A 24,261-nucleotide genomic window follows, 5' to 3' on the forward strand; every position below is an offset into this window, starting at 1 on the left:
GATTTAGACATTTCACCTTGTGCTTAAGCTTTAGTAAGTACTGAAAATGGCAAGTTGCATTCATAGAAAGTCACATACAGCTCTCCCATGAGTAGTATGTGTTCGGCATCTATCAGGTGAGCTGCAGGGAGAAAAGATTGAGAGCTGCTCTTGTAGAGGCACCAACCCCTACCCAGAACACTGAATCTACACTTGATTCATTTATCCAGCAAATGCTGAGCACCTGCTACATGCTGGGTCTGACATACTATTAATTCTTGTACACTAAGCCCTATACAGTGTGTATAAGAATTCGTTAGTACCTACTTAAATGCATGCATTTATTTTATTTATTGAATTTCAGTACCATTTCAGTGAACTCTGGAAATCTCCAATTCCCTCCCTTTTCCCAAGCTTAAAAAATATGATGTTGTTAAAAATCATAGACCATTCCTGCTGCGTTTCTCTTGAATTGTCTGTTTTGCTCTCTTCAGCTGCTAACATTGGCATGCCCAAACCCAAAGCTGGAAGAGGAATAACTTACAAGTGGACAAGGCTGCATCCTCTTGAGCCCAGGACTTGCTAGTGAGCTGAGAGTTTCCTTTGGCCCCAGTCTAGCCAAGCACCATGGAGAAAATCAGCTCCTTCTTCAGTCTCATTTGGGACACCATCTTGACCAAACACCAAGAGGGCCTCTTCAACACCATCTGCCTGGGCATCCTTCTGGGGCTGCCACTGCTAGTGGTCATCACGTTCCTCTTCATCTGTTGTCATTGCTGCTGGAGCCGGCCAGGCAAGAATGACCAACAGCCAGAGCGAAACAAGGGGAAGAAGAGGAAGAAGAAGAAGAAGGCTGAAGAAGACCTCTGGATCTCTGCTCAGCCCAAGCTTCTCCAGATGGAAAAGAGGCCATCACTGCCTGTCTAGTTAGGCAGGAAGCATAGGCGTCCTTTCTCGGGGGCTAAGCCACCTTCTAAGTACACACAGGCTAGAGAGCAGCCATCCCTAAAGTGACGCGCTCATGTCCACAGAGGAACTAACCAAGGGACAAACCTCAGCCTGGATGCCCCACCGGAGGACAGCCCGGGAAGAACACGGACAATTCTTGGGTACTGTCTTGGCAGCTATGTGTCCAATAGCAGTGCTCTTTGCCACAGACTCAGGCATGCCTTCCACCTATCTCTAGCAAGCTCCATATGCAAAAGCACAAAGAATGTTTGTCCATACATCTTGACATGTCTCCCAAATGCGCACACATGCACACACACACACACACACACACACACATTCAGGCAACAGGTACCTGGGCAAATATATTCTGTTCATCAAATATCCATTGAATATCTACTTTGTGCAAGTACATTATCTGCTCTCCCAAAAATGTCTCATAGGAAGGCCTGGCCAGATTCTAGCACACATGCACAATTATATAACCAGGCAAGGTACCTCTGCACTGTCTACCCATCTACCACTCAGGTTAGAGATATGTGCTTTCTTGTTCCTATTCCTCCATAACATTTTACTGGAAATCCTCATATTTGGACATTCCAACAACCTGGTACAGTTCCCATCCCTGTGTATTGATACAGACACACAAAGTTCCCATGTTTCTCATCTGGGAGGCAAAGCTTAAAGTGAGAAGGATCAAAATTCATTGAAAGCACCATCTTGCAACTCATGACAAGGTCCCCATTTCCACTGATAGGTATCTAATGTTGTCTAAGACCTCTCTTTGAGATGCTACCCCCAGAACCACTCAACAAGGTGCCCTTCTCCAAACACAAACAGCTCTTGGAAGTGACTTCTAGAATTCTCTGGAAACCAGGCATACTCCATCCACTTCAGTGAACTGCAGCTGTGGACCTGGGCAGTGTCTGTTTTACAGATAGGAAAGGGATGTTACACCCGAGCTAGGGATCTCCTGTGTAACCAAAGCTTTTCAGCAGGGAAGGAATTAAGAAAATTTCTGGCACAGTCTCCCAGAAGGCCCACTGGAAACACTTTCATAAGGTTGTAATAAATGCATGGTATGCTGCAGATGGGATACAGAAGTTATAGAGTGTAAATGAAAGTAGAAGAAAGCTATATAGAGGTTTAGTCATATTTATCTCAAAGCTCAGGCAAGTGCCTTGCACACAGTAGATACTTAGAACTGTCTGTGGTTGCTGTTGGATATGCAATGATGTTAAGGGTAAATGTGTGATACCTCGCTGATCCCCCCAAGTGACCTTCTTTTCTGAGACCACTAATTGCTGCAAAGGATGGAAGGTGGGCATTGAATGCTCCCCAGAGGCTGCATGCAGAACCAACAGTCAGGTTGACGTGGATGCCCTGAGACCCATGATGACAGGTAGTCTAGATCCACAGGGAGTTGAGGAGAGTGTCTGTCTCCCCAGCAGGCTGAGGTTGGGAGGCTGAGTTAATCCATTTACATGACAAACTGGTTGGTATTCTGATTGTATTGTGACCATATTACAAAGATGGAGACTTCCCAAATTGAGAGCGGGTTGTGCTCTGAAAGGTCACTTGCAAATCTGCTGGGTAGCTCTCTTGAAATATTTCCCCACAAAAGCTGTTCTAAATGGCAGTAAAATTGCAATTTAATTAACAATGTAGCTAAACTTTGATAGCTGTTCTGCAAGATTGTGTTCATGGACAAATGTACGCGCTGTTCGCTCTGCTAAGCTGCCTGGTGTTTACGTGCCCTGCAGGTAGACTCCAGGCTTGAGGAGGGCAGGCGTCTGGTGGTGACCGTTGCACCAGGGTCTTCTAATGGGCCGCCCTGTGGGTCATAATTCAGGCCTTCATGTATTTTAGAACCAGTCACACCCACCTTCTCATACCAAGGGGCCCCAAATGCCCTGGGCACTCAGACCCCCTACTCCTTAACCCCTTTGAGCAGAGAAAGAAGCACTCTCTGCTTCTCTGTCCCCCCTGTACATGGACAGCCTGTCAGGGAGCATCTAGCTGTCCCCTTCCCATCACAGGATGACCGCTCATCACCCCACACCAAATGCACGTGCCTCCCCGCGTCGGCCACTGCCCACTGGGACCGGCTGCCCTTCCTGCCTCCAATTCTCAAGCCCCCTAAGATGGATGACTTAGGGAGACGCAGAGCTGACGGCTGAGGCTGGGTGTCAGATGTGATCTAGGAGAGAGGATCCCTAAGATCAGGGACCACACAAGTAACACGGTTGTCATGGCAACTGGCTGCTAGTTTGAATTAAGACCGCAGTTGGTTGTCATTGCCATGACAAGGCCTCTGTCTCCAGGGGCACCGCCCTGCTGTCTCCTAATCAAATGGACTTGAACTACCTCCAGGCGCGAAACACCCAGAAACCCACTTCTCTGTTGCTTCCATAGCCTAGGACTCAGGAGACCCAGATGCTGAGTGAGGCTTATGTTTTCTCCTCCCCAGCCTCCCCTGACAACCTCCGCCAGGGTCCCTCCAACACTGCCCGGGGTGCCCTTGGCCCCCAAACTTCTGTTGAATACCTGGGTCTGTGCGAGGGGCCCAAGGCAATCATCAGAGCCATTCCCTGTCATCCCCACTCATCCTCGTCTTTCTGCCCTGTTTTATCTTCTATTATTCCTGTTCCTCCCAGCACCACCATCCCAGGTCCAGCCCTTTCTTTATTCCTCTTCGCTTTTACTCCTTCTCCTCAGCCTCTGCCCCAGAACTGCCACCGGCAGCCAAGGGTGCCTCGGGACCCGAGACTGCTTGGCCCATCTTGGAGAGTTTAAGCTAATGGAGGCAAGAAGACTGATAAAGAACAGGTTTCCTAAACCAGCACAGGCTTGGGGAGGAGCCCCCAGGCTGAGATCGGAACAGCTCCTGCCAAACTCGGCCACCACCATCAGAGGAGGCCTTCTCCCCTCTGTTCAATGTATTTGCCTTTTTATTTCTTGGAGGAGGGGAAAATGTAGAAAAAGGGCAGTCACCTTTTGGAAAAGAGTATAAATGGTCCAAGCTGTAGAGTATTTGTCAGTATTTTTTTTTCTGGAAAATTCAAACACATGCAAAAGAAAAATTATTTAAATAAAAGACTTTGAAAATAAAAGGCCATGCCTGGTTTCCTTACCTGTTGGCATCAGTTACTTTCTTGACATCCAATATTGCCCTCTCCCAGACATCACTCAGAAATGACAAAGGCAGCGACTCCCACTAGGACACAAAAGACCCAGCTGTCCCAGGGCTCTGTCTTCCCCCTGACAGAGTTATAGGTCAAAGGACCAAGACCATGCTCTCGCATCCCTGCCTGCAGAGCAGACACCTCAGAGACCAGGCACCTGAGAGGCGCCAACTGCAGGGAAAACACTGACTGATGCTCTCTGGTGACTCTTAGCATTCCCTTCAGTGAGGTCAATCAAGGTCTTCTTAAAGGAGAAAGAGGAAAATAGCAAAAACCAAAAATAGACCTCTAAGTTAAATCCGGTGCTGGGAAAGGGGGAGATCCAAAGTCTCTACAGTAGCTGCTGGGGAGATAGATACATACATAGTTAGATGCACAGATAGATACATACACAGATACATACATTCATAGTTAGAGACATAGGTCCTTAGATACATAGATAGTCAGCCAGACAGGAAGACACACATATGTATGTGTAAATGCCCATCTTTTTTCCAAGGGGACCACACCTTTGCGCTGGTTGAGAAATGGGATAATGTCAATGCTCCAAAGTCCTCCCCTGATGATACTAAGCCGGCCATTAAGCAGAAGCCCTCTAGAGCAGTGCTGTCCAATAGAAGTAGAGAAGATGGAAATGTTCTCTATCTACACGGTCCAATATGGTACCATTCGCTAAGTGTAGCTATTTAAATTAATTAAAATTAAATAAAATTAAAGGTCCAGTAGCTGAGTTATACCAGCCATAGTTCAAGTGCTCGACAGCTATGTGTGGCTAGCAGCTACCAGATGCTTGGTGGGGACAGGAGTGGCAGAGTGGTCAAACAGGCCGACAAAACTCTGTGTTCATTACATTTCAGTTAAGGCTTAGGAAGACAGATCTATGGCACCGGCGCCCCCTATGTCTTCTTTCCCCTAAGGCAGGCTGACATTCCTGTAGTTTTAGTTGATTCCTAGGCTCCCTTCCCCATTGCCACACACTCCACGACAGCCCAAGGAAACAGTTTTTATTCAGCTCTCTGTTCTTTCCTCCAGGACTTCCAAAACTTTCCAGGATAGAGCAGAGACTGTTGTCCAGAAACCACAGGTAGGGAACAGCTGCTGCATACCTGAGGGGACGCCAGGGCTAAATGCCACCAGCCCCACCTGCCCAGGCTCAGCCCTGCCTGCAATGCTGAGCATATGGATCTGGACAATGCTTTGAGCACTCTCAACTCACCAGAACTCTCTGTGCTGGCCCCTTGCCCTTTGATTTTAGCATTTTTCCCAAATTCAAAGTCACAGGATTACAGGACTAGAAAAAAAAAGTTCCTTCAATACAGCTATCTGTCCCCATCATGGGGACAAATACCTGTGATACTTCATTCGGGAATGGCCATGCATGCAGCATGCATATATCTAACTCCCTCTTTGAGATTACTTATTCCATTACCATTTTTGGCTCTTTACTAGATGCCAACGACACAGAGTGGTCCTGGAGGGGCTCACAGCCTGGCTGGGGGCGGGGGGTGGGAGGCAGACAAGCTAATCGATCATTACAGCCCAATGTGGTCACTGCTTCCACATTGGGCTAGGACTCAGGACTAAGGGTGTCCTGATTTTGATGCTAACTCCATCTCCCACTGGTTATGGAATTTAGGCCATGACTTAATCTCTGTAAAGATTAACCTGTATGGGAGAGTGAATGATAGTCCCTCTCTCACAGGGACAGAGCAATAAATAAGATAAAGCATATAAAGCGTTCAGCATAGAGCCTTTGCAAACGTTGGTTGTTGTAATTAAGGGTAGAAGGAAGATAATGAGAGAGTTGTATCCTTGAAGCCAAAGGAGAAGAAACTTTCAAGAAGAAAGCAAGTCCATAGAGTCAGATGATGCAGACAGATCAAATGAGATAGGGGATGAAAATAATGTGCATTTTCTATTCCTCTTGGCGTGATATGTTCCATAATTTCACCACACACTGCACAGCCTATAATAGTACCGATACTGCCAATTTGCCGTATGTGATGGGTAGGGTACCTACTCACCCCTGCCTCAGCCCCTCCTGCGCACAACCAAACCACCCTGTGTGACAGTGCACCCTGGTGGCCAGATCAAGAAAGACTGAGTCAACATCTACACTTCCTATGGTGTTTCCCTTAGAGCGTCAGTCCAGCTAGATGGCTGGGCTTTGAACTAAATGTGCTAAAGACACACTGGGTTTTATGTGATGTTCACGAATCCTTCAGGGTCAAGACTGCCATGCTCACCTGACATATGAGGGATTTTCATAACCTTAAGTCTTAATTGTCATTACATATTTTTGGTGAAGTATTTCATAGTTTACATCATGGCCTCCAAGAAAGCTTCCCTAACCACACAAGTCTTCTGGATCACAGCAAAATCAGACTATGCTGCACTGTGTATGTTCCTGTCTTCCTGCTCTCCCCTCCCATCCCATCCTCATTAGAAGTAGCCTTTGTGAGGCCTGAAGAGTAACTATCTTACTCACCACTTTATTTCCAATAACTAGAATGGAGCTAAGTACATACCATACGCTAAATAATGTATTGATTAGGGGGAAAAAAGAAAAGAAAAGGGATGACTGGAGTGTTTCTTACATGTGCAGATTCCCCAACCCTCTGCCTTTCGGATAGATCTACTAAGTCTAGGGTGGGTCCGGACCACCTGTTCTTCTAACAAGCACTCTAGGTAATTGCCAGTGGTCCCTGAACCACACCTTAAGAAATATTATCTACTCAGAAAGCAACAACAACAAAAATTCTATGGTCAAATAAGTTTGCAAAATACGATGTAACATGACTTCCCCTCTCTACCCTATGAGATCTGCAGTCATGCCTCACATTAAAGGTTCTAACAGGTACTATAGTAAAGAAACTAGTGTAACTCCCCCTTAACTCAGAGTTTTCCCAAGCTTATTTGGCCATGAAGCCTCTTTTTTTGGCAGCTCTGGAGGGGCAAGCGTCCCAAGGAACACCACTGGGGAAACGCTGCCATGGAGGGTTCATGTACAGCTCAATTCATACCATCCCCCAAGAAACCCCAGTCTGATTCTTTCTCACTCTGCCTTTTATCTTTCTTCCATTTGTGAGCTGTAACAATCCCATTGGTGGCGATCCATAGCACATACACCCTAGAATTGGCTAGAGGTACACGGCTATCAAGGAAAAAAAAGAAGAGGAAAAAGAAGAAAGAAAATGCAAACGTTTTGATTGAAGTTATAAGCACTAAAGATCCAAGCCCTCTTACTACCACCTATTACATAAGAGTGTTTTCAGGATCTCATTTGATTCTTGCAGGGAGTACATCAGGGACTGAGGTCATTCCCATCTTATAAATGAAGAATATGAGGCCCAGAGAAGGTGAGCAACTCACCCAGACCTGGAATGGAAACCAAAGTCTTCAGGATGCTATCCTAGTGCCCTTTCCACACACCGGGCATTCGTGGTCCAGGCTAATCTGCAGATCTGGGCTCCTCAAAGACTGTTAGCTTGCAGCACCTCCTTTGAGTCAGAACCTTTTGAAAACACTAAAGGGCTCTGCCCCTAAGACTTCAGAGTACTTAGATACTCCTTCAGATGTTCTATAGCAAGCCTCACCCACCTCCTTATCCTTGTCTAATTAAACCTAATTTTCTTCACTCACCCAAATAAAGAACCATTTCCACTCCATCTTGTTTCCTTCCTTTATTTAAATTACGATACTGCAATACTGTCATTTTCTATTTCTGTCATTATACATGCACTGCAATTCATGGGCATTAGAGAATAAACAGGCATTTATGGGCTAACCTGGGAACCTGACTTCTTTATATAACATTGGAAGTGGAATTCTACCCATTCCCCATTTCCGCCTCCCCTCCCCCCACAGAAACAACCAACTAAACAGAAGGACTTTGGGAAGTGGATTCATTTACACATTAGGAGCTGCCTGAAATTTCTTCTGGGGGTGCCCCCTTCACTTTTCATCGTGCCAGTGGACCCATCTGCTGTCTCAGCACCAGCCCGGGAGACCAAGTGGGGGGATTAGAGTCCTGGTTTCACTAGGCAATTTCTTCTATGTATTTCCCAGTTTCCTGTTTTGTGCGTTAGTCCAGCAGTAACATTACCTGCACCACCACCAGGCATGGGCTGGATGCTGAGCCATCCCTACTAAGCTGATTCTCCAGGCCATGTTACTCAGGAAGGAAGAAAATTGAGGGCCCCCAGAACTCCCCTTTATAGAGGATTGGAAAGGGGCCTTGGAGGGAGATGCTCCCAATGGGACAACACTGCCATCTCCTGGCCTTTCTGGGTACAGCATGTCTACTCCGTGGGGTCTGCTGGCCCTGACCATATTGATCTGCACTCTTTATTGACAGAAACTCCTTCCTGATCCTCTTCACCGCCCCTGGAATGATTTGGAAATTTTGTTAGCAGAGGACTTCCTCAAGCAAATGACTATGTTTTGCCCAGAGCTTTTCATCACTTAGACTTTTTTCTTCCTGCCCTACTGTAGGTCCGTTTGCATGTCTCCCCCGCGACGTATTCGCTTTTCCCACACCACACCTGGTGCTTGTCCTTCCTGACATCTCCTTGCTCACAATGCCTTGAGTCATTCTTACTCTTTCTTCCTGGCTCATTCAGCATGTTCTGGCTTTAATGATCCTTGAATCCCTGAGAATTTTAAGTTGAAAAGCAGAGCTTGTCATGTCATGTGACAAACATAAACTCTGGGGCCCTTTTCCCAGAGGAAGCTGCTGTCAGGACAACCAGCTTTAAAGTGTACCATGAAAGGACCCTTCCCTTTACTACCCAGCCCCCTCAATTCCTGCCGATCCTTCCTCCTAAATATCTCCTTAATCTATGCCCTCTCCCCTTTCCCACCATTTCTGCCACAGACCCAGGAGCTGTGGTCTACTGCAATAGCCCTTAACCTGTCTGGGCATCTCCACCCTCTCCCCAAAACTCCCCTCAGCAGCTCCCCACCATTCTCTAACCTCCCACGAGACAGAGATTTCCAAAATGCCAGCCTGACTGCCAGTGTCACTGCAAGATTCAAACACCTGTGAGCGTCCTCTGCTGCCCAACTCGTCCATCCTGGCAGAGGTCCTCAGGGCTGGTTGCATGTTGGCTTGAAAAGCTCCAAGGCACAGGACTCAGCTGAGACCCCTTGAGGCAGAGTCCCTGAAGGTGAAGCAGGTTCTGTATACCTACAGCTGAGCTGATTCGGATGCACCGTGCGAGCCGAGAACTCACCGCTGGTCTCTGGTGTGGCTCCCCACCAAGCACTCCTCATCCCACCAAGAAACCACGTTCCTCCCTCACCCACGCCACACTCCGCCCTTTCGCATCTTTGCCACCATGTGCCCTTTCTCCAAGGTGCCCTCCCTCCCTGACAGACTCAGACTCTTCCTTCCAGACCTAATGCTGACCATCACGTCCATGACGCTTGCTCACAGTGTCATTCCACACTCCTGTTGACTCTCTCTCCCCGACATGCTACCTGCTGTCACAGTTTGTGCTCACAGCTGTCCGTCCGCACCACATCCAAAGCCGCTCAAGGGCAGGGCCTGTGCTCTGTCCATGACTGCTTGGCTAGCATCTTGCATGGAACAGAAAATGGCTCAGAACCTTTCAGCAGTTGCTTGTGCTGCTTCTGTCCTTGCCTCTGCCCTCCTGCCTGGCTCACGGCCCTTCCCTTCTGTGACACCTGTTGTTCTCTTTGGTCTGTCCTCACGGGGAGGGACTGCCCCTGCAGCTTCAAACCCCCGATGGCTCATAATCTGACTCCCAGGAAAGTGGCCCTCTGAAAAGCAGGTGTCCAGACACCCATCCCCAGGGCCTACACTCAGCTACCAGGGTGGGGGTTGCCAGAGCTGGTCCCCTTACAGTGAGGTCTGGCACAGACATTTAGGGCTGGAATGTTCTCCTCAGTCAGATAAATATCCTTTAAAAATGAGCTTCTCTTCTGGTTCCAAACCCCATTGTTCATCGTCTCCCAAGTGTGAGACCCCAGGCCGACCAAATTCCATTACAATGCACAAACTGTACCTTTGAGTGTACTTAGGTTAAATTTAGAATTCAAGTGCACTCATGTGAGTTCAGTAACACAAGGCACATTTTTTTTTTAAATCAGGTGGTTTATTATTTTTTCTTTCTTGAATAGGAATTTAAGTTACTCTAATAATGATCACGGACTTCACTACAGAAAAACCTTCCAGAGTCACAGGAAAATAAGCCCCAAGGATCCGACTGGCCAAGTGCCCATTCAAACAGTATGCCTCCATCTCAGAGCAGCTTCAGGAAACCTAAGGGTCCGACCGTGTGGGGGGCCAGGGAAGGGAGGGGGGCTGAGGACTGGAGGGCATGAACGGGAGTCACAAAAGAGTCTTTGGGAGGAATCAATCATCAAAACAAATTATTTAAAGTTGAAATGAGTGAGAATTTATTCACAACATATGCAGATCTATGCAAGTGAATATGCAGATGGGTGGGAAGGGGGCCCTTGAGAAGAGCAGTAACACAGAAGCTTGGTTTCCAGCATGGTGGACACTGGTCCTAACTTAGCTAGATGGGAATCCATCTTGGTCCCTCATGGTTCTCCCTTTGTTCTTCCTCCTAACACTAGCATTTTTTAAACGGGGAAAGATTTATAGCTTTTTTCTCAAAACCCAGTGGTAATGGGAGGTAACAAGCAGCAGACTTTAGCCCCTTGGTCATCAAAGTGAACCCTTCCTTGGTGCTTCTTTGTAAGGAAGAGATGTCTAGTAGCAGAGCTTTACATATATATATATATATATATATATATATATATATATACACCAATTTCCAGAGATTTCCAACTGGTGAAGTACTAACTGATTCTTTTTTTCCTCCCCCCCCCACATCCTGTATATTTGTTACTGAAGATAGACTGAAAAACCTTGCAGTCAGGAGTCGTCTTTCTCATATTGTACCATTGGTTGATTTTCGGGACCCCAGTATATAGATGGGCAAAAACGCAGGTAACCAAGGGAAGTAACCTGTATGGTCTGAAGCTTGGTCACGTGCTTTGTCTTGAAGGTTATCCAGCCAACTCAGAAACCAGAGGCCAGGAGCATCCCCCAAACTTCCATGAACTAGTCACCACCACCCACCCTGCCCAAGCCTACACAGCCCCAACCCCGGGCCAGTCTTGTGTGACGACTGCTCCGATAGACCATCAGAACGTTCTCGAATTTTCTCCTAGTGTCCGCTTCTTTCTGTCCAGGACATGCTCCCCGCTATAGCCATGAGGGCGGATTTTCAACTCCACATAAGGAATGGAGAACTCATGTCCTTTCCACGGCTCCCAGTTCACCCCCTACCAAAAAAAAAAAAAAAAAAGCCAGCATCAAGAAGAGGCAACATGGGAGGAAGGAGTGGTGGGTTATGGTACAAAGGAATGCTTCTTTGCCAGGAAAACCACTCCCTCTCTGCTTAGGGGAGAGAAAAAGTGAGACCAGCAGTGACTGGGGTCCTTATGTTAAGGGAAGTAAGGCCGAAGCTAGAAACATGCGCCCTCTGCTGGGCAGCTGAGGTTTGACAGGCTGGTGACTTGGAAGACCCCCACCCCCACCCCCATCCCAGTGGTTGGAAAGATGGGGTGTGAGCCCAGGGGAGCAGGGGAGACCACAGCAACAAAGCTAACACAGGGTCAACCTGGCCAGCAACACATACATTATCCTTGCCTCACTCTTTTCCTTTCCAAAAAATTAAAGGCAAAAATAAACATATTAATTGGTCAATCGTGTAAAATCATTTTCAATTTAGACTGTTTAGATACTAGCTCTGGAGTAACGAATAGCCTGCTGAAAACTAAATTTCATTTTATGTCTTTTGACTGGTGAGCGCAATAATATTTAATTCACTTAATAACCTTGCAACCTGGCCAATAAAGAGCCCAAGTGACCAATTTTATGTATTTTAATTTGTGAGGTAAATAATAAACAAGAAGCTAAATGCCTTGGAGACTGTGAAAAGCACATTAACTAGATGAATGTCTTTTATTAGCAAATATGGGAATGGTTTAGGGCATGCTGACTGCTCATTTCAAATATCTGATCTCTGATCACAGGCTTCCCTGCGTCAGCCCACATGCTGCCACCATGATTCACGGACCCACCCTTCTTGGCCTCCCTGGGGTGAAATTTCTTCTTCCCTTTGAAACATCGCATAAGGACTGGGAGTCCCCGCTGCCTGGTCAGGGCCAAAGTAATCAAACTGTGCCCGGACTTGAGATGTGCTAATATTTATGGTACTATCAGTGATGAGGTGAGTTCTGGGGAGAGGTGGCTTCCTGAAGGCTAGAAGAGACCCAGGATGGGAAATTAGAAACCCGAGATGGGGAGGAGCTGGTGGAAGGGATGGATTCATGATGAGCAGAAATAAAGATGCCACGTTCAAGGAGCTGTGTGGGAGCAGCCAGGAGATGCCCCCACAGCTGGCAAGGAGTCAAGATGACGCCCACAGGTTAGAGAGGTTTGAGAAATCATCGGTAGCAAAGTTTCAGAGCAAGGAGGGGGAGAGGCGCCATCGAGAACTCTCAGCCCTGTGTGTGCCTTCTGAAACAGCACTTAGCATAACACTCTGGGTAGACCCTGAGCGGCTTTGGAGGAAGTGGATCCAAAGGTGGGTCTGATCAAAGGCAGAAAAGACTTTGTTTTCCTGGTGATCAAAGGATTTGAGAGAAATAGCTCTGGTTTCATTGGGAGAACAACTAGAAGGAATTATGAAGTGTCTGTTAAGAATGGAACGTTCGTGCCCTGTCCCCAATGTATATGTTAAAACCCTAACCCCCAGTGTGATAGCAGTTGGGGGTGGGACCTTGGGGAGGTAATTAGGGTTAGTGAGATCATAAGGGTGGGTCCCCCCAAGATGGGATTAGTGCCTTTTTTTTAAAGATTTCATTTATTTGTTTATTTATTTATTTATCTATTTATTTATTCATTGAGAGAGAGGGAGAATGAGCAGGAGGAGGAGCACAGGGAGAGGGAGAGAGAATCTCAAGCAGACTCCATGCTGAGTACACAGAGCCCGACATGGGGTTCAACCTCACGACCCCGAGATTATGACCTGAGCTGAAACCAAGAGTCAGACACCCAACCAACTGAGCCACCCAGGCGCCCCGGGATCAGTTCCATTATAAGAAAAGGAAAAGAGACCAGAGCTCTCTCTCTCTCTCTCTCTCCACTACATGAGGACACAGTGAAAAGACCACCATCCATAAGACAGAAAGAGAGCATCCACCAGGAACTGAATCTGCTGATAACTTGATCCTGGACCTCCTAGCCTCCAAAACTATGAGAAATAAATGTGTGTTGTTCAAGTCAGCCAATCTGTCTTAGTATTTCATTACTAAGACAGTGTCCATATGTGAACCAGTAAACAGAGATGGTGCATCCTCCATGTTATCTGTCTCTATCCAGCAGTGGATAGCCTGAGTTCCCACCCACCTAAGCTAAGTAAGTGTGCAGTCCTGGTGGGAATGCAGGGCAGGGAATAGGGCTGCAGCAGATGGGCAGGGAAGACCTTGACCTCAAGGCCATAGAACCTGGAGAAGAAGCCCTCCTGTCCTGACTGGAGGCATCAGAAGGAGAGGGATAGCCAAACCAGCTTGGAGAGTGTCCCCTGTAAGCTTTGAGCAGAACGTGAGACAGAAAAGTTCACCTGTCACCTACCTCACTGTGTTTGGTCTCCCCATATCTGCCATTGGGGTTGGCCAAGTGGCAGTTCTTATACCACCAGCCACCGTGATGGGTCAGGGCACAGTTGCTAAGGGCAATATCATTGTCTCTGTCAAAAGTTGTGAACTTCCATCCATTGTGGTAAGTAAGAGCGTCCCCTGCGGGAGAGGAAAGATGAGAGGTGAGTGTCTAAGTTTTGCCACTGAGATGGTGATTGTGCTCTGGACTCAGCAGGACAATCTTTGGGCACAAAAATGCCAAGGATCTGGCCAATTACATCACAGGGAATCACTCGTCTCTCAAAACTGCCAAGACAAGAACATGATACAGATGAACAGATTCTCCTTCCCGGCCTGTCACCCAAACTTCGGGCCCGTCTCTCCTGAAAAGCCTTGACAGCATCCTCACTTTGAGGCCCTGCAGTCATGTGAAGTAACCAAATATCCAAAACCAAACCCACCGGCTCTCCTCACAGTACCTGACCGCCCCTCCCACGAGGTAACCCCTTGCCCGTCTTCCCTGTCTGCTCAACCATCCTCCCAGCCACCCCACCTGGAACCCCGAGCCACATGTGACAAACCCGTTGTACCCCTTTATGGAGCCCTTCCTCCTGCAGATCACTCACAGATGCCCTCACCCCAGCCTATGCATCTCTCTTTGCACCTATCTCAACACAACAGCCCTCCCGGCCTTCCCTGAAGCACACACACCCACTTCCATGCTCTCAGACTTAATGTCCTCCTTCCCAGCACCTGGAGGGAGCTGCTCCTCCTTGCTTGGCTCTGCAGGCCTAGAGCTTGGCTGTAGCCTTCGCACAATCTCTGAGCTCACTGTCCCCACAGGCACGCGCTGCTTGTGCGCAGTGGACAGGTCTGCCCCCGTGCTTCCACTCCCGGAGTCTCTCTTCCCGCCTCGGTCCAAATCCTAACCATTCCTCAAAGGCCAGCTGGACCCCAGTCCCGAGGAAGCACCAGTCTCCTTAATAATCCTCGTACACGTGCTCCTTGCACACACACACCTGAGTTTCCCGAGCCTTCCTGGCACATAGGTACAGTTTAGAGCTTCCTGACATCCTGTCTGGAAATCTGCTCACATCATTTGGCCTGTATCTCTCCTATTTCCCCACCGTCCTTGTCATCTTTTTATCAGTTTATTTCTTAATTCAGCTCATAAGAGGCAATAAGGGCCTGTATCAATCCCAAGCTAAATCAAGTCATGTTCCTATAATAACACTTAGTTTTCCTCGGATCTCTGAGCTACCGACTCTCTTCACCCTGGGTACCCTCCTCTGACCCCCTCATGATAGCCTACGAGGTGGGGCGGGCAGCTCTCAGTCCCAGAAGGAAACGGACTCACAGAGGTTAGACTCTGGGGACTTGTCAAGACCCCACTGGCCACAAACAGCAAGGCCGGGGGACTCAAACCTCAGGCCTCAGATTCCAAGTCCAGGGCTCTTCCCTCTGGTGGCTTCCCCCTTTCCACAGGTGAGTTATGCTAACAAGATCAAGCTGGCTCTGGTTCTACAAGTGTGGTCCCTGGACCAGCAGCAGCAGCAGCAGCTGAGAACTTGTGAGAAATGCACATTCTCGGGCCCCACCCCGGATCTACAGACGCAGAAACCCCCAAGGTAGTACCCACCTGCAATCTGTGTTTTCACAAGCCCTTGGGATGACAAGCCCCTGAGGTGCAAGCTGAAGTTGGAGAACTGTAGTCTGCAACTTCATTTATTCAGGAAACCTCAGACCCCCCCGCCCCCGCCCACCAGGGCCCAGCACCACGCTAGGCTCTGGGAATACAGACAGAGGGGGCCCCTGCTCTCAAGGACTTTGCTGGGGGTGGTAAGGGGCAGATCTATGGAAAGAATTAACAACATGTTGCGAAAAGGGAAGGTCCCAGATTGTCCCTCTGACTTGGCAGCTCAAACAATGGATCCTGCCCGACCTTACCCAGCAAAAGGGGTGGGGGAGGCAGGGCAGCGGGTAATGGGGGGGCAAAGCAGCCACTCCTGCTAAGACAGTTGACGGGCTCCATCCCCATTCATTTCCTCCAGTTGAGGAAAGGCATACGGTGGCTCTCGCACGCATCTCCTCTCCCCTTCGGCTTTCTGGCAGACAGTTAACTACAGCTTAAAAAACATGCCATGGCCCCCCCTGGTGACCCTTCTAATGAGCACAGCTTACCTAACTTGCATCTAAAGTTCCCAGAGCTGTTTTCTAAGAGTATGTGCAAAGGCTCTTTCTTTAACAATTTGTCTATGGTTCTCTAACCTTGAGCGCTGGGATCACGAGAAGTGAAGCAGGTTCCGGGCTTAGTGTGGCAGTTTATTCCACAGACGGATTTTCTCGCTTCCAGAAACTGAAGGCGTGCTGACGTTCAGAGCACAGACAGTGGGTGTACCCATGAATCGAAAAATCATTTTTCTCTGGTTGTCAGGCTCCCAGCCAACTAGGCATTCTGATTTATTAAGCTTATCTCCCTAAGTAAGATAGAGTAGAAAAGCTGGTGGTGGTCAGACCCTCTCTCTTCTCTCAGGGTTTTAGGAGAAAACCCTGGATGAGAAACAAGCACCCCTAACTTCTGGTATAATGGCTTTGGGTGGGCAACTGGCTCTCCTCGGCTGGTGGGTTGGAGGGGTTGGCGGCAAGCCCAGAAAAGCCCAGGGTGGGGCCACTGAGCTGCTCATCTCCTATTTCATCTACCACTACTCCACCATCACCTCCTGAGGTGGGAAGACAGGCCCAGGTGGCTGAGCCGCCTCAGACCCGAAGGAGCCATCCACATCATATCCCCCAGGAGTCACACAGGACCATGTGTCTGGACCTTGAACCCTGGGACCAGGAATGGGCCAATGGAAGAGTGATATGTACCCTTTGGGGCTTTCCTTCTTGTCCAAGGACCCAAAAAAATTTTTCCCCTTCCTTTTAAGCACCAGTATTTAAAAATCCATTTCAAAGCAAGGAAGGCACTTTTGCATAGAGCAGTCCTTTGCTGTGGATATTTGGCCTCCCTGGCCCCAGCCCACCAAACGGTGGTGGAGTTCCTCAGTTGCGCTTCCAAGTGTACCCCAGGGTGTGGTTGGGCATCACTGAGTCTCCTGGAGGTGGGCCTTGAAACCAGCTGTAAATGGTAGGTTAGCCCGTAGAAGCCACTCTGCACCACTCCAAACAGCTGTTTATGTGTTCATGATAACTTCTCAAGAGTTGAATAGCATCTTGAAGGTAGAGCTCATTCCATGTCCTCCCTGCCCCACTCCAAGATTCAGAATCAGAAACTAAATTTACCCAGCACTGCCTTGCTGGGGTTTCTTCGTGGAGGAATCAGGGGCTCTCTGATAGGACTTCAGTGGCAGCAGGAGTTGAGCGTCGACCTAGACAGCGTGAGTAGCGGTGATCCTTGCTACCATGTTTCCCCCAGGGCCACGCACGTGCGATTTTAATCAGAGCTCTAATGAGGGCAACTGGCACGTGCACAGAGACATCAAACTGTTCACCTTCTCTTTGAATACCACCTCCTCTAAACAGTACCTCATCACTTAGGACATGAGGAACCAGAAGCTTCCTAAATTGCAAAACCCTCCTGGGGACCAATCACCATATATAAGGAAAGCTAAAATGCCACGAAGCCCACCATGCAATGTCAGAGTTTCCCAGTAGGAACGGTGGCACATACGGGGAGACCAGATCGCTGGCTAGAGGTGTGTGATCTGAAGGTCTCCCGAGGCTTCCTATGAAAAAACACATGCTCCATTAACCAGCACTGCGGGCCTGAACAACCTCAGAATGGGAATTATCCCCTAATCACCGTTAAAATGCAAACAGAGTCCCTGGGAGGAGAATCCCATTAATTCGTGAATACACTGACTCCTTTGCACTCATTTTCCCATTAGCATCAGTTCATTTCCCGGTTATTTTAAGACAGGCCTTGGAACAGGTTACACGCACACAAGAGAAGAGAGGAGGGTGGGTGGCCCCAGCGGGTCCCCGGCCAGCAGGCCAGGAGGTCTGACCCACAGACCACAGGGAGCCAGAGACCCCAGCCGGGAGGAAATGTGTTCTCCTACCTGCTGTGCCTCTGTATTTCCCAACCGTGAGCCTGTACCTCTCCTTGCTGGAGGCCACCTGGAAGGAATCATACACAGCATAGGCAGATTCGTTCGCAGTCTGCAGGTCCGCTCTCACCTCGTAGCGGGTAGGGGTTCCGGTAGTGAGATTGTGTAGCTTGTCAAGTCCTGAAAATAAGGAAGGGAATTCCAATAACCGGTCGACTGGTGTGTGTAGGTACACGCCACTAGCATCTGCGATTTCCAGCGCTGAAAGTCACCGTGGCCTTTACCTCCTCTGCTAATGGGGGCGCTCTCACACTGTCTCTGTTGGGGGGGGGTACCCGTTTTCTCATCCTATTATTTCTTGGGCACGGCTGTGTTTATGAGTGTGGAAACCGTGTCCTCTGGGAAGGGGCCATGGAGGGCAATGGGGTGGTGAATCTGCCCCCGACTCCTTCTGTCTAAAGTGGAAGCCCCTCCCCCTCTCACCCCCGTATCTCGCCAAGGAGAAGAGGACATCAACCACCACTCCAAGGTCTCTGAAGGAATTCTGCACCACGCAGACCACAACCATCATCCACTCTATCAGACACTGAGTCTCCAGATTATGCTTTTTTAATTCTTCATTTCCCTATGGATGTTTTTGGCTATTTCACTCTCCATGAATATCTGCTCCTGATTAGAACAGAAGGAAAAGGGAAAACCCCATCCCCATGATGGCTGGCATTACTAGAAGAGCTGCAAAGGGACTCTGGACATGACCTCCTAGGAAGAGCCCCGAACCCCAATGGCTCAACTACTTTTCTAAGACATGCCAGCTCCAGGTGGATCCTGTGGGGCTTACATACAGCATGAAGACCCCCTGTGACGGGCCCACCCTGTCACAAGCCCAGTGCATGAGAACCTTCCCAGCAACGTGGCCCCACCAACACTCTGGTGGGTTGGCTCCTCAGTGTCCTATCCCTGTCACTGGGATATCTTCCTGAACGTGGGGAGCCCTCTCAAGCTGCCCAGGCAGCCTCTGAGGGTGAAATAGCCCCTCCCCCACAGCCCTCCTGGACTCTTAAGAGATCATACCAAGCCAGAACTCCTTCATGGGATCCCCAAAGCCTTCCACGTAGGTCCGCCAGCGCTTGAAGAAGTCCAGCTGCCCAGTGTTGCGTCTCTGGAAGACCTGCCAAGGAGATGGACCTTTCACTCTGACACACTTGAACAGACATGACTGAGTGAAAGAGCACAGTAGCCTGGACTGGGGGCTGCCCTGAGGTTAGAAAGAAGCAGAGAGAAGGTCAAACTGACCGATGTGGTGACAGACTGAAAGTGGGACTGAAAGAGAGGGCGAGATCGGGAGCAATTCTTGTGCTTTAGGCTTGTGGCGCTGGATGGCTGTTCGCTCGGCTCTTCGCTGAGATGGCGGCTCTGAGAGAAGGTAGGGGCTGCCGGTGTGAACTCACCCGGGACAAGGGAAGTGCGAGCCACTCCTGAGGCCCCCTGGCCAATGAAGATGCCATAGCAGCAGCTGAGCGTAAGGGCTAAGGTTCTGAAGAGAGATCTGGGCCAGACTTGCAAAGGTAAGGGTGTGTCTGAGACAATGCTCAGTGTTCGCCCATTTCAGTTTCCTATTCCCAGGAATACGGGCAGGGATGCTTCTTTTTCGGGCTCCCTGGCAGTTAAGCTGGAGCCATGTGACTCATTCTAGCCAAAGGGCTGTAAGTGGGAGTGCAGGAGGGCCGGGGGGCTCTCTCTCTCCATGCTTTGTCTTCCACTGCCCTGTGCCTCGGGGCCTCGGTGAAGGCCACGTGTCCACAGGGCACAGCCACGAGTTGGAATCATCCCGAGTCCCTGAGTCACCACTGAGAAGGGACTGCCAAACCCACGGAAGGCTTTGCACACATGAGAAGAGACTTTCCGTGTCTTCAATCATTTTGGGGCTCGGTGTTGGCATGTTACTACTGCGTAGCCGACTCCATCCTAAGGAATGTAGAAAGCCCCTGGGACACAGAGAGTAGAGCGAAGCCGCTGAACAGGATGAGACCACCTGGGAAGAGAGTGGGAACTAAAAAGAGAAAATGGGCTAGAATCAAGACTCGGGGACCTGTACTATACAACAGCCAGGTGCAGAAGGATGTGCTCATGAAGGAGAAAGAGGAGGAGCTGGGCAGGTAGGAGGACAACCAGGAAAAGACCACAGAGAGAAAGGTGTGGCCAATGGCATCAAAGACAGGTCAGCTCAAGGAACTCAAGGCCTAAGGAATGTGTCCATAGAATTTAGTGACACAGAAGTCACGAGTGACTCCAGCAAAGGCTGTGTTGCAGAGAGACAGGGGGCAGAAGCCAACATGGAATGGCCTGAAGAGTGAGTGAGAAGTGAGAAAACAGACACAGACTTGGGTACCACTATTTCATGAAAGTATGAGCTGCTTCCTTTTCAAAAGCTCCTCTATTTGGGGAAGGAAGGCAGTGCCAGTCAGAGTAAATTGGATTCTTTCACATGAAGTAAACCTGAATACCTACAAGCTAAACACACCTGTGTGTACTATTGGAATGGATAGTAATGGCTGTCATTCCCCGTGACCTTGAAAGCCACCCTAAACACCGTCCTGGCTAATCACAGAAATGACTCTGGGATTCTGGAAGGCTGGGATGGCATCTTTGTCTCCACCTACTTTCCTTGGTACTCGTTCAAATGCAGAAGCCCCACCACAAAACCCCATCTCCCTCCTTTCTACCATGCTTCACAGCAGGTGCCTTGGAGTAAAACATGTTATCTCAAATTTGGTAAGGTAAACCTCCCAATATTTGTGCATTCTTTGTATTTTTTCTGGGAAGAGACAGGGAGGGAGGGGAGAACAGGTTGCCTGCAACAGTGCTGAGAGCCTCATGTGGGAGCTCACATGTCACTCCTTTTGAAGCACCAACCCACCTTTGCTGGCCCAGGAAGCCCTGGACTGGGGCATCGATCTACAGCGGGCGGGGAGAGCCCGGAGCTCTAAGGCTGACCAGGGCCACTACCTGGCCAGCAGCTGGTGAGCCAGTCATCTCTGTTACTGAGCCTCGGTCAGCTGCGTGACACACAGGGTTAGAAGCAGGAAGGAAGCTCCATCTCAGAGGTGCTAGGAGAACTCAAGGAGAGGGTTAAGTGTAAAAATGTTCTCCAAAGCTACCGAGCTGCCAAGCAGAACTGAGGGAATGATCGGGCAAATCATTCCATACGGCATTAATGTCAGGCTCTTATGTTCAGCGGGGAGTCTGTTTTCCCCTTTGTCCTTCATTTCAGAGACTCTCACTCCTCTCTTGGCTTCCTTCATTTCTTCGTTGGCTTATCCACTCATGTAACCATTGTTACTGAGCAGCATGTTCAGTGCCGGCTGCAGGGCAAGGACTTATGATGCCATTTTACAGACGGGAAAGTTCAAGTAATCGCTTGATTAGCCAGATTAAATCATAGTCCACTGATACCTAGTGGTGGATGCAAGGATAAAACACAATCTCTTCACCTTTTCATCAGAAAGTTTAAAAATACCAGTTTCACTGAGTTTATTTTCCAAAACCCATTTCTTTAGATTCTGGGGTTAACTGTTCATTTCCTAGCATGCTGCCCGTTCCAGTCCCTTCCCCGGGACTCTTCCTGTGCCGCGGACGGTGGGATCCCAGGGCAGACGCCGTACCAATGTTCCTCATACATCAAGTCCAATTACATTCCCACTAACATAATTAGTTACGGTGCAAGGTCAGGCTCAAATCTGATCCTGTCCTCCTGGACAGGCGCATTACAAAGGCATTCTCCAATCAATGAACAGAGTGCCTAAGCATGGTATGGGTTTGTCCACCTGATTTTTTTTTAAAGATTTATTTATTTATTTTAGAGAGAGTGCACAAGCAGGGTGAGGGGCAGAGGGAGAGGGAGAAGCAGACTCCCCGCTGAACACAAGAGCCTGACATGGGGCTCGATCCCAGGATCCCCAGATCATGACCTGAGCTGAAACCAAGAGTCGGAAGCTTAACCAACTGAGCCACCCAGGTGCCCCTCCCTGATATTTTTTTTAAATGCTTCAGCTCAGCTAGGAAAACTCTGAACAATGGTTCTGATGCTCTCTGCATCACTACTGAGACCCAGCTCCACACTTACTAGCTGTGTCCTTGGGCAAGTTAGTTAACCTTGACAAGCTTTGCTTTTCTAAACTATGAGATCAAGATATTAATAGCCCATTTGTCATGCTCGTAAATCCAGGCTTTAGTAAGATCATTAATCATGATAAATCATAAAAGTGTGAAGACCAGAGACTGGCACATTCACATATAATAAGTTATTATTATATCTCAATAAATGTTTGCATTTTATTATGTCAGATTCCAAATGAACTGACCCACCATGACCATCTGTACCGCTCAATCAGGGAGCCTGATTTGACTCCCTCGGAATCTAGCCCATTCCCCATTCTATGGGGTGAAAACACCTTATAATGAATTGTTTGGGGTAACAGAAGCCCCTTAGCAGGTCCGTCTCAAGGTGGGCAGAGTTCTACACTCCAGAGCTGTCATTGCACTCCAGAACTTACTCAATGGTCTGACTGATTGCCTGGGGAGAAAAAAATGAAAATGTCATTTAAATGCCTGTGGAAAGAACTTCTAATGTAGTCCTTAAGGCTTGCAAGACAGAAAACAAAGATAGAAATGTTTGAGGCACAGAAGTGTTCCCGTCTGGTTCTCAATCCAGCCTGCCTTCTGTGAGACCAATTACCTCGGGGTAGGGTTTTCCCGGCCTCTTAATCACATTGGGTTCCTGCCACATGGAGAAAAATTTCCTTAAAAGGATTTTGGAAGCTCCATTTAAAAGAGCAATGTACTGGGGCGCCTGGGTGACTCAGTCAAGTGTCTGACTCTTGGTTTCAGCTCAGGTCATGATCTCAGGGTTGTGAGACTGAGCCCCTCTTGTGGGGCTCCGTGCTCAGCAGGGTGTCTGCTTAAGATTCTCCCCCTCTGACCCTCCCCCCACTCATGTGCACTCTCTCTCTTTAAATAAATAAAATCTTTTTAGAAAATAAAAGAGTAGTGTACTAAGGTCATCTCTCAGCAACAAAAGATTCTCGAGCCCAAAACCATGGAAACTGTCAGTGAAAGATCTGGTGTAGAAGTTTTCAGGACTCAGGTGTTTTTGGGACTGTGGTAGCTTTGAGGAGACCCCTATAGAATCTCAGTTCCTGTATTACCTTCAGGAGTTTGGGTCAGAAAACAAGACTTGGCAGGGGGGTGAGGGACTGGTGTTGGTTAGAACGCAGAGTGATTTGATTATTTCTGGAACTGACCTCAGCGTCCTGGTAAGTAAGTGTCATTTGCATGAGCAAATGCTTGCCTTGTAGAAGGCAAGCTCCTAGAGGGCAGGGATTTGGGTCTGTTTGGTTCACGGCTGGTTCTTGAGTATATAAAACAGTGCTTGACACATAGTAGGCACTCAATAAATACTTGTGGAAAAAATCAGGGGTATTCCCAGACAGACAGACTGGCAGGTATCTTTCTAGAGGTTGCCCTGGACAAATGTCTCCTTCCCCAGGGAAGCCTGGTTTTCAAAAAGGCCACAGGAGACAACCCAAACATTCTGCCAGTGGTCAATTATGGGCACAAGGCAGGAAACTGGCTTCAAGCCTGAAGAGACTGAACGCTTACAACGGTGCTGATGAAAAGAAGCAGGTACAGCCTTATGGGTCTGCTCAGGTGCAAGACCCTCCCACGTTCCATTCTGTTCGGTTATTTGTATAAATCAATCAGGAATTTCCCTCCACCCATCCAATCCAGTTACTGCCTTTCAGCCACCAGATGCAGCTGTGCGGATAATAAGTTTTCTTCACTACTGCTTCCTGATGGGATCATTTTATCCACGGTTGCTCAAGTGTCTTTGCTTTCGCAGACCCCTGAGAGAACGTGTAAATGAATGTAGTTTGAGCACTAGGGGCTCATGATTTCTCCTCACAACAGTGAGCTGGTGGATGCACAGCAGTAAGGCTGCAGGCTGGTTTGGGGTGGTGAGAGCCTCTATCTCTTCAGGCGTGGGGAAGAGGCGGCAGGGAGGCAGATGGCAACCCTCAAAGGCAGCTCATCATATAACTGGATCAGGCCACAGCAATCCAAGTAGGTGCCACAGGGTATAAGCGGACAATGACCCAAGGGAATAAAACCTCCACACGGAAGCAGGGCCATCAGCACATTGCCAAGTTTCCCTCTTTCAGACTTCAGCCCTTCAAACCAAAGTTTTGCTTCTGATCCTCAGAGCAGGATGAAGAACCTGGACAAAGGGCTTCAGCTCAGAGGCCCGAGGCCCAGAGAGGTCATGCGTTTCCATCTTGGATGGCCAGAGAAGACCCACAGGGAAAACCAACGATCTGGGAGGCAGGGGTCCTGAAATCTGGTCCCACCTTTTGTCATTAACT

The 24,261-nt window shown here is 48.7% G+C and overlaps 2 protein-coding genes across 10 annotated transcripts in view; one reads left to right on the forward strand and one right to left on the reverse strand.

Moving 5' to 3' along the window:
• Positions 1–24,261, forward strand: part of KIAA0040 (KIAA0040 ortholog) — a 62,812-nt gene that overhangs the window by 31,785 nt on the left and 6,766 nt on the right. For 4 of the 9 annotated variants that reach the window (XM_035722162.1, XM_035722161.1, XM_027611032.2 and 1 more), the window contains one exon: positions 474–5,127. The exons of 1 other annotated variant lie outside the window; for it this stretch is intronic. In XM_035722162.1, the coding sequence (XP_035578055.1) occupies positions 607–906 (300 nt within the window). In that variant the 5' untranslated portion in view covers positions 474–606 and the 3' untranslated portion in view covers positions 907–5,127. 4 more of the 9 variants (XR_003522999.2, XR_003522998.2, XR_003523001.2 and 1 more) reach the window with 4 other exon arrangements.
• The window catches only part of TNN (tenascin N), a 52,835-nt gene continuing 39,865 nt past the window's right edge, over positions 11,292–24,261 (reverse strand). The window contains exons 15-18 of the mRNA XM_027611028.2: positions 18,914–19,010; positions 17,855–18,022; positions 13,789–13,952; positions 11,292–11,432 (exon numbers count right to left, since the gene is read on the reverse strand). Coding sequence (XP_027466829.2) covers positions 11,292–11,432; positions 13,789–13,952; positions 17,855–18,022; positions 18,914–19,010 — 570 coding nt within the window. The remainder of the gene's footprint in view (positions 11,433–13,788; positions 13,953–17,854; positions 18,023–18,913; positions 19,011–24,261) is intronic.

This window comes from Zalophus californianus, chromosome 10 (assembly GCF_009762305.2).
Source record: "Zalophus californianus isolate mZalCal1 chromosome 10, mZalCal1.pri.v2, whole genome shotgun sequence".
Lineage (NCBI taxonomy): Eukaryota > Metazoa > Chordata > Mammalia > Carnivora > Otariidae > Zalophus > Zalophus californianus.